Source organism: Asterias rubens, chromosome 21, assembly GCF_902459465.1.
Source record: "Asterias rubens chromosome 21, eAstRub1.3, whole genome shotgun sequence".
NCBI classification, from domain to species: Eukaryota; Metazoa; Echinodermata; class Asteroidea; order Forcipulatida; family Asteriidae; genus Asterias; species Asterias rubens.
In genome coordinates, this window is record NC_047082.1 from 7,451,617 (window position 1) to 7,462,480 (window position 10,864).

Consider the following 10,864-nt stretch of genomic DNA (forward strand, 5'->3'; position numbering starts at 1 on the left):
AAAGGGCAAATTTTACAGTTTATGACAAGGTCACTTTCAATAGGAACAGAATTTTGCATCACAAAAACAAGACAATGGGTACTTTTTAAGGTGCAAAAGGTAGGGCACTGACAATGGCAATGTAAATCACAAAGCCATTAATAAAATACAACATATGAGGACACAAACTCATTTCTAGTCCGATAATCGATTTTCTTATCAAGATTGAGTTTGATTATCTAAAAGGAAAAATACACATTCATCTAGAATCTACACTGAAAGCCAACTCATTTACTATTTTAGATTTTAAGAAAAAGTTAAACATCTTTGGTTTTTTACCTTTTGAAGAAAATTGTATAAACCAAATTGAAAATGGAAGTCTGCCATTAAAACTCAAGTGGCAGCAACTAAATTAGTGGTGTCATAGAGAAAATGAAAGTCCTACTTCTGTGTTTATTAACATGCGTTAAATACAGTGTTCCTTTGCTCTTATATTACTAATGTTTTAAAGGCACTGTACACGTTTGGTAATTGTCAAAAACCAGTGTTCTCACTTGGTGTATCCCTTCATAAGCATAAAATAACAAACCTGTGAAAATTTGGGCTCAATCGGTGATCAAAGTTGCGAGCAAATGATGAAAGAAAAAAACACCCTTGTTGGACGAATTTGTGTGCTTTCAGAAAGGAATAAAAGGCTTCTGGCTAGAAGTCTTTATTATTTTAGTGAGAAATTACTTCTTTCTCAAAAACTATGTTGCTTCAGAGGGAGTCGTTTCTCACAATGTTTTATACTATCAACAGCTCTCCAATGCTCGTTACCAAGTCAGTTTTTAAGTTAATATTTGTTTTGAGTAGTTACCAAACGTGTACTTTCCCTTAAACGCATACCAATACTCTAATATGTATATGCAAGAAAGATAATGTACGATACTTGGTGAGAAAGTCTACATCAAACAAGCTAAAATCTGGACAAACACAAATTGTTGTGGTCTTAAAAATTACTGATGTACAGAGAAAAGTAATTATCTCATTAATCAAGTGATACACAAATTGCTAACATAGCAATTACACCTTTGAAACAGACACTTAGAGGGACAGGTGTTAAACCGGGAAATTTTACTTTCACCGGTTGTCATAAAAGGCACTGTTATTATACCAGTCTTAGTCGTTCCAAAATATTGTGCTGAATTGAAAAGCTGTGGAGCAAAGCAATTCAGGCAACTTCGATGTCTTAGTGTAGAATACAGAATAAAATCTTCCCGAGATTTAAATGAAAAAGAAAAAAGAACAGAAAAAAAAAACAGTTTATGTACTATGTATTTGTATAATAAATAAATAAATAAAATGCTTAAGATTTTTTCTCCAAGGTAATCATTGGTCCTAGCTAACATCTTTCTCCGAGGCACATTTTCCATAGACCCTTTGCATTGGTCGCCATTGCTTAAATCAGACAATTGAAACATTGTGTACCACGCACAACTTCCACCCAATGATAGGTCTTCCTTCAGCAAGGGCTCTGTTTAAGCAAGACATCATTACGCATGGGGTCTTTTGACAGCAGAGTTCACAGGTAAATCTTTTATTTTTTAAAAGAAATTCTCAGTGTATACACACTGCCAAGATAAATACATTTTCCTGGCAAGTCTGTCACCAGTGTATTTAAAGTAAACCAAATAAATGATTCCATAAACACGCCTTGCCAGACTTGAGAGAGTAGCATAGACCCAAGTAGGAACAGAGCAAAAGGGCCCACTATGTGGGACCTTTCTCTATGTTCCTACTTGGCTCTTCTTTCTTCACTTGGGCCAAAGTTGTGAGGGTGTTGACTGTCGATGTCATTTTGGTATCCATCTACAAGATACACATTAAATTACTCCAGGGGTTAGGTAAGGAATTCCAAATGGTAAGATGCTCCATGGAGACACCGCATACATCAAATTAATCTTTTAATTTATTACAGTGATTGAAGTGTAGCTAAAATAGTCTATTACACAGACTTTCACAAGTGTTACAGAAAGGAAAAATTCACCCATAATCTGTTCAGAGAATCTAAAACCCTGATATATATGTAAAGTTTATGTTATTTACACAGTGTGTACAGCGCTAAGATTGACTGTGGGACAATGTTGCTTTGTTTCTCCGATGGAGCCAAGTCCGCCAGCTTCCAGACCTCCGAATGGCAGTTGGGAATATTCTTGGTAGACATGTCAGGTCTGGAATTACATGGAGGCTAAGGGGGTCATATCCTTTGTTGCCCTGGTCTTGGCCTTGGTGCCCCTTGGCCTTGTTGCCCATTGGTCTTGGTGCAAAATGAAAATGGCCTTGCCCTTTCATAGATAAAATTCCAGGCATGACAAGCATACTTGGGTGGACCTGATAAGTCTATATATTATTTACACGTTCAGCTTACTGTGCAGCGCTTAAAATAACCGGGACCATGTTACTTTGTTTCTCCGAAGACGCCATGTCCGTCAGCTTAGTGACTTCTAACTGCCAGTTTGGTATCTTCTTGGTTGACATGTGTCGACGAGCGTGCTTGGTCAAGTGATCACTGCGCATAAAACGTCGGTCACACATCGGGCAGGCAAACTTCTTCTCCCCAGTGTGGGTACGCTTGTGTCGGGAGAGCTCGTCTGATCGAGCAAAACGTTTGTCGCATTTTTCCCAGCTGCAGATGAAAGGTTTCTCACCTGGATCAAGACAGAAGAAGAGAGAAATACTTAAACCCTGAATCAACCAACTTTCAATACCTCGCTTTACATCAGGGCACTTCACTTAGCTCTTCAGATTCAAAGGATGCAGTGCTACATAATTACGCGCTTAATAAACGCCAACATTTCATGACATTTTTGTTCAAGGGAGTCGGGGGTGGGGAAGAATAAAAACAAAATTCCCATTTAGCTTCTTTGAAAACAATTAACTTGGAAATTTATGTCGTAACACATCTTAACACAATATTGCTTACCTGTATGTGTTCTTAAATGTGCCTTCAGATGTGAACTCTTGAAGTAAGTCTTCCCACAGTTTTCATGCATACATAAGTGATTCCTTCTCCTGGAGAACTCCATCAGGGCTGGCTGCACAGCAGTTTTATTTGAGTTTGCAGAGTTTGTGTTTGGGATTGGGGCTGGCGCAAGGGGGCAGTACTTTGTGACATTTGGTCCAGTTGCTTCACTCTTTGGTGCATTACTGATGACTTGCATCATATTTGTGGGGACAGCCATGACGATGAGTTTGTACTGTGTTTGATTTGGCAATTGTGTGGAGTTTTCTGAAGGCGATGTATTCGTTGTGGCAGATGGCTTTGTGATCACCGGAACAGATGACATGCTGACTGCTTCATGCGTCGACAAAACAGTCTTTGAGCTTGTGGATATTGCATTTGATCCTCTGGGGCCAACAGGCACAAAACGACAAATACTTTCGGCGCTCATCACAGGTACCTTAAACACGTCCCCAGAAAGTCCACTAGTTGCATTTGTTGCGACTTTATTCAAGTTCTGGTTTGGCGTCGAGCTCATTGTGCTCAAAGCGGGCATTGAAGAGGTCAGTCCACTGCAGACTGGTCCACTGGCTACACTTGACACCGCTGTTGCGTCTCTGACCCATCTGCTTGGCCGCTCTTCACACGACATGACGCTTGGAGTTGTATTCACAACATTGCAGCTTTCCAATCGATGCGTCACAAGCAAACGACTTGTTGGGATGGACTGCTGGGCTCTGTTGGTTGCAGGATTGACTATTCTGGAAACAGGGACACTAGTGATAGGCATGTTGAACTGGGTGAAGTTGAGCCCAGGCGGGGGCGTCAGTGGGGGTGTTTCGATGCAGCCCTGAAGTGAATAACAATTATGAAATCACATTTAATTCATAACAAAATTTATGTTACAAACGTTTGGCATTTCTTTGTTGAATCAACACACACATTCGAAGTATTCTCTACAATAACAGGCAACGATTTCTTCCAGCACTTTTGCAAAGCAAACTTTCCAGACAGAACAGTCAATTCTTTTTGCTCACAGAATGCTTATATTGAGCAGCAAATGGTGATTTTTGAGTAGCAACTGAACAAAGTTTTTTGTGGCGTTTTGCTCTGCTATGCAAGGGAAATTTATCACTGATTAAGCTCATATTAGTGTTTTAGGAATTAGCTTACTACTCATTGCCAGTAACTTACAGGTGTTTTGTTGTAGAAAGACGTATACTCCATGCTTGTAGCATCCCCAAGTGCCATGGCAACATGTTCATCTAAGGATGCTGCTGGTGAGAGGGGGGCGTCATGCGGTGAGCTGGTAGGTGAAGGGGGTAGGGACGATGTGTCTGATTTAGAAGCTGATGGACAATTCCTCATGAGGAGGAGAGTCTCCACAGCATCGTAGTCCGACCTCTCCATTGCAGCTTTCTGGGTTTTTAGTTTCTTGCGAGGACAAGTTTCCTGCAAGGGTAAGAGAGAGAAACAAAGTGAGGTTTCCATTCTAAAACTCAGTCATTAATATTTTTTCTTTAGGGCTTTTTGTAATGATCTGGGTCGTCAATAGTGCGTTACACTTGCAAAACATTTTGATCTTGACTTGTTATTTAAGGGAAGGTATACTTATTTATGTTTTGGATTTGTTCGATTGTTCCAATCCTATATGAATTTATAAAATTAAAATAAACCTGTGAATGTTTTATTTCAAAAGGTGCTAGCCTTTTTTGAGAGTGTGTGAGTCCAAACAGGAAAAGTAACTCGTAATTTGAATAAACAATCTGAGAACCCTTTCTGACAGTAAAATTTCTCAAATTCATATTTTTGTGGATAAAAACTGACACCTTTTTCCACAGCACTTGCACGCAAGTAATCCCAAGAATATATTATTTATTTAAAAATCACTCAGAATCCTTTTCTACATTATGAATATTAATTCATGTAAATCGGGTAATGTTAAAAAGTATTATGTTAAAAATAATATCATCTCATTTACTCAATTATTTTCATCAAACCATATTGACCGATTGGTAAAATATTTGCAAAAGGCTATTTTCAATTTTATGATGCCATGAGTGACATAACATTTTGAAGCTGTACTGGAAAATAATTATTCAATCTTTGCCTTTCTGATTATTTACTAAGAGTTTTCCATTGTTGAGTCAATGATTTGTATGCATGTAGCTTTATCTCTAAATGATCACTCGCTGAAGGAATGATCACCCTCCACTAAACAAACACATGGAGGATGCCTACGATCGATCACCTCATTGGAGGAAACACATATGAATATTCATTAGCAGGTTCTGCCAACAGCCCATTGGTTCACAGGAGATGACATCACTCACTCATTCATGGATGAATCATGATATGATGAAATATTCAAATGAGCCAGCTAGTGTAAGCCCAATTCCTACAATACATGTGAGCTGGTTTGTAATTTACAATAATACAAATATGTGAAATGATTCACAAGACTATTTTTAATCGTTTCCTAACAAATACAACTTAGAAGAGGGAAAACAGTCCGTGGATGCAAGGTTATTGCTTCCACAGGGCGCAAACATAATAAATGATTGCTTTCTCATAACCATTGTATGTTGATTATGAATCATGCCATATAAGGAAGCCTACATTCATCAATCTCTTTAGAACAATAATATCCTTCACAATCAAAAGGTTTTTACTTGACAGAACAGCTCTGGAAATATTAAATAATCAACGTGTTTGTGCAATTATGCCCGAAAATATTCAATTGATGAAAACACTTCACACTGTTTGAAATGTCTTCAAATTACTGATTGCATTAAAAAATAATAATAAATTGACAGGGTACAATTGCATGATACGTACAAACAAAATATTTCCAATAAATAATATAAATGAAACTTCTCTTTTCTTATTAGTAAAAGAAAATGGCCAAGCATAGAACTTTGTAGTTTTATTTATTTGAATTTCTAATACAATAAAACAGAGTACATCGACCAACGTAAGAAAGTAATTTGCAATTGAAAGAATAAAGGACTAGTTAGTAGCTCTCACTCTTTTTGAAAATATTTAGTATTTTAGGCAATGACTTTCATTTCCTACATTTTACTGTTAGAATTCTATGCACAGGAAGTTGACATTACTGACTAGCCAGCATCATGAAGACATGGAAAAGGTCAAACCTTCATTCGTAGTTCAGGGACTGACAAGCTTTAACACCAACTTCCTGTTCAGGATTCAACATCAAAGACTAATTTTCTAGTACTGGAGTAACCTATTGTATTTAAAAAAGAAAACAATTTGCTTTCCCAATTCAACAAGAAGTTTTAGGTCTGGAAACTTCTTCTAAGCAATCCGTTCGGTGCTACTACTTGGGAAAAAAACACCAAACATTTTGTTTCAAAAGACCCTTTTGTTTAAATGGAAGAAGCCTAAACAATACTTGAGGTAAAATTACTAGATTTGCAGACCCGACAATGTGACTTTAAAGCAGTACACATACGACTTCTGTAAAGGAAGTTGCCTGTAGTTTTATCAGAGACAACTCCCTCCCAATAAATGTCAACCATGACCTCATACTCTTTCACCATGCTGGGTTAAGACAGTCAGGTCATTGAGGTCAGAAGGGGAGGCATTAATTTAACATCCACCATTACAAATGAACCACTGTACATGGTCATGGTCATATGAAAGGCTGTGCATGCTTTGTTGTTTCTATTAAATCAGTATGCAAAGTCCCCCCCCCCCCTTCCCTCCCTTTGTTTGTGCCTTCCCGGACTCACCAAACTGCCACCGATTGTCTGGATGACTTTTCCTCAGACATTTAAAGAACTCCAGAATCACAGTTAAGCAAAAGGGGAGGCAAGTCAAAATAAAAGTGGTGTACAACTAACCGACTCTCATGTCATACTAAAAACGACTTTTCACATATTGTGCAACCTGTACACATTCAAACATTTCCCCCAAAAAACCTTAAACTGTCCAAAGTTGTTTTGTTTATTTCACTTAATACAAATCATCACAATGATTTGTTTTTAATAAATTAGCTGAAGTTGATGCACTGAAGGTAGGCAAGGCCATACACCACATAAGAATCCCCCTAAGCTTAAGTCCCCCTTTGTTTCAATTAAATTAAATTTTCAACAAGCTTATCATAGGCCTTCATTATAATGGAACTTAAATGCACAACCAACTGCACCTTTTGTAAAAAAATTGTTATATCAATAAATAATTAAAAAAAATCATATTTTGATAGTTAAATTTTATGAGTTCAAGGATATCAAAAATAGCATCCAGTCAGTTGATTTACTACTCTGTGACCGAGCATCGCTCAACGACCCAACTTGTAAACAAAGTGTATGCCCCTATCATTTGTCAATGCATAAATCGATTTCATTTTGAGTTGAACAAATAAAGTTATCGCTAAACAAGGTTGGCATGACTGGGTTCAGTTCTTGTTTTTCCCTACACGCCCCTTATCAAACACTTCACTTGGGGTTCAAACCCAATTGAGTAAACTAAAAACAGATTTGATAAACATTTGATAAAGACTTTGTCAATTTTATTGGAACATCGTAAAATAAAAACACTTTGGCGTATAAGTTATTAGTATTACCAACTTAAAATAATACTGAGTAAAACATGAGTAAAACATAAGATTTTAAATGTGAGATTACAATCAAGTCAGAACCCTGTGCTCTGGTTGTGTTGTGGGCTTAAAAAAAAACACATTTAGGATTGCAACTTACATTCTGAGTGAATTTTCATTTCCTGTTTTATAGTATGTTTTAGACTTTCGATTTTTTTATACGAAAAACTTGGCATTTAAAATTTAACTAGTCTGCTAGTAAGTATTTGAGAAGGAGTAAAACAATTTGTAAAACAGACGAAACCTATTGAGATTGTACGTTTCTAAAGTGCATTGATTACAAATAACAGCTGTGACTGTCTGACTGTGTGTGCATTCACTACGTTTTGAGAAAGACAAAAGACTTAACAAAAACACTCACAGCCACATTGCAAAGTGCCAATGTTTTTCGCTTAATAATAAGAAAACTACAGACCGAACACTTAACTACAAACAGAAACATTTTGTTTTTTGTTTACGTCCATGAAGAAAAAATAAAGTTGAAAACATAAATCATCATCATCATGGCATATTTTGTAATGAATTTCAACACAAATTGCATCTTACCATTGGATAAATGGCTGGAGGGGTTGAAGGAGGCGAGGGTGGGAACGTCGACATTCCTTTTCTGAGTTTAAGGAGTTCTTTGCGAAGATTTTCCCGTCCGTAGAAGAATCTGTTCAACACTGAATCGCATGTGTATAAAATAATAATCCATTGACGAAATTTTATTGTAGCGACCCTACCTTACTGATCACGAAGGGTGTGTGTGCACGAGTTTCATAATGACAACAACAACATGAACAAGCAGCCATGTGGAGTTCGGGCAGAGGCGGGTCATGGGATGGACCAATCACAGCACAATATCGTGGAGGCTTGACCAATCAGGTTATCTTTGTCATGCAGACACTGCATGGCTCAAGGATGGCCGGCTGGGGCATGCGTTGAAAGCGTGTTGTTTCATGACTCGACTTTGACAGGTAGTAACTTACCGCATGCATGCATGCTTTTTATATAACGGATCGGTCATCAGCTAGAATGGCACGTTCATTTGAACAAAACCTGGAACAATAGCCTATTTTTAAGTTTTTGCGTTTTCGTTGGTGATGAACGTTTATTTTTCGTCGGCATTCCTTCATCCACAGCCGTGGTGTGGCGCTGTTCCAGCTGTCTGACGAAATACCAATATTATTTGCAATCTTGGAGGAATAAAAGGCCTCCTATATAATATAGGCGCGGCATTGAAACAAATTGCCCTACTGCTTGAATCGAAACTGTAGCATTTTGAGATAATTAAATTAGGCCCATGTTTAATTTCTAGCTTTGTTTTAATATTGTAAGACAAAGGCCTATAAATCGTTATGTTTAATATTCCGTTTGTTGCATGTACTTTTCACACTGAACTGTGTGAATAATTTGTTTGAGGTCGCGGTTTTGAATGCGTAAAAAAGCATTCATCACAACATTCCTTGCTCTATAAGATCGCAACATCTAAACTTAAAATAATGCTAACACCATTATTTTTGCAAACAAAGGTAGTTTTTTTTTCTTATTTCACAACTTCAATGTAATTGTTTGAAATGCGCTTTTACTTGTACATGATCGATTTGAGCGAACTTCCGTCTAAAACTTTGAGAGATGACTTGAAACTATTGATTATTAAACTCAGCATAAAACCTCATTTTGGAAAGCACCCAACTTCGTGTGACAAGGGTGTTTTTTTCTTTCGTAGTTATCTCTCATCTCCGACGACCAATCGAGCTCAGAGTTTTTCACGTTTTGGTTATTTTATACATAATGTTAAGATGCACCAAGTGAGAAGACTGGTCTTTGACAATTACCAATAGTGTCTCTCCAGCTGCTGGGTGCCCGGTGTTTCCCTTCCTCCAAGTTGGGTTCAAATACCTAGGAAGTTCGAGTTTTCAGCACCGCCGGTGTCGCATGCAATTATGTCCTCTATGCAATACTATCCGGAGGACATGCAATGCAATAATGTCCGCCGGACGGTTTTGCATATGCACTCGTGTCCGCCTGAACGCTGCTGCATAATGCAATCGTGTCCACCGGACACGATTGCATATGCAGTTGTGTCCGCCCCCGTGCAAAACCGTCCTTGCAGTAAGTTAAATGCCCTCAGTCGACTAGTCTAGGTTCCTAGACCATTGGTGTTGCGTGGTCACACACAACCAACGTTCCGATTATGCACGGCAAAAACTGTACACACTTGTAATGAACGAACGCTAGCGGGCGCTCTGTTTCTCTGATTTCCGGATCTCCCCAAATCAGAGAAACAGAGTGCCCGCTAGCGTTCGTTCATTACAAGCGTGTACAGTTTTTGCCGTGCATAATCGGAACGTTGGTTGTGTGTGACCACGCAACACCAATGGTCTAGGAACCTAGACTATCATCAGTCGACGGAATACGTTCGTCATTTTTTCACAAGCTAATTAATGTTCGGGCGCTGGGTATTCGCTGCAATCATAAATACGAGAATATTCTACTGCATAGCCCGAACGGGTTACATAGTTTTACATGTACAGTCATGTCTATTATACATGTCCGCCGGACGGTTTTTGCATAGCCCCGGACACGATTGCATATGCAAAAGTGTCCGGAGCGGACAGTATTGCATGGCGGACACAGTTGCATCTGACACCGGCGCCCCTCCCCCAGTCCCGTGTGACACTGCAGGCTATCTGGCCGCCGCATGCGACGTTTTAACACGCGTCATTCAACACTCTTTATGTAATTTTTCTATGACATAACTAATAACGTCTCGGGAAATAAAACTCCACGGTTCATTTAAATTTTGGTTCATCGGCCAGGCTTTTCGGAATCACGGCTTCATTTAACATAGGTTGACAGTACTTATGGAAACGGTCAGAAGTTTTATTGTTTTTGGAGGGGGTGGGGTGGTCAAAAATTAATCGCTCCCCATTTTAGAAATCTTATGCGCAGGCCACTGACACTCGACGCTCTGGCAGAATAGTAAAAAGTCGACTTGGACAACAAGCAGCAGAGAGCGTTTGAAAAGGTCTGAAACATTTGAATCATTCTGAGAAAGACTTCACGCCTGAAGCCTTTCTAAACAAGGGCACATTTTCTTGCAACTTCGGTGACCAATGAAACAAAATTTGTATACGGATGAATTTATATTTTTTATGCATTATCATGTTAGTTATGCACCATGCCAAGTGAGAATACCGGTCTTTGACAATAAGTTACCACTAGAAAGCCACTGTCCTATGTACAGGTTGAGGGCGCTATATCGTTCAGTAATATGGGACTGGGAGCTTCCCTCC

The 10,864-nt window shown here is 38.6% G+C and overlaps 1 protein-coding gene across 1 annotated transcript; it reads right to left on the minus strand.

Moving 5' to 3' along the window:
* Nucleotides 1-782: 782 nt before the first annotated feature.
* Nucleotides 783-8,317, minus strand: LOC117304636 (Krueppel-like factor 10). The gene is made up of 4 exons (XM_033789188.1): nt 8,130-8,317; nt 4,157-4,414; nt 2,945-3,812; nt 783-2,669 (listed from the first exon to the last, which is right to left on the minus strand). Exons 1-4 carry the CDS (start codon nt 8,181-8,183, stop codon nt 2,386-2,388), a joined length of 1,464 nt encoding a protein of 487 aa, XP_033645079.1. The 5' UTR covers nt 8,184-8,317; the 3' UTR covers nt 783-2,385.
* Nucleotides 8,318-10,864: the final 2,547 nt, after the last annotated feature.

Bases quoted from the DNA above. Each gene is read 5' to 3' on its own strand.
- LOC117304636 (XM_033789188.1), bottom strand. From the start codon at position 8,183: ATGTCGACGTTCCCACCCTCGCCTCCTTCAACCCCTCCAGCCATTTAT. The intron at 4,415-8,129 runs GTAAGATGCAAT...TTACCCTTGCAG, and splicing joins CTCCAGCCATTTATCCAATG to GAAACTTGTCCTCGCAAGAA. The intron at 2,670-2,944 runs GTAAGCAATATT...GTCTTGATCCAG, and splicing joins ACATTTAAGAACACATACAG to GTGAGAAACCTTTCATCTGC.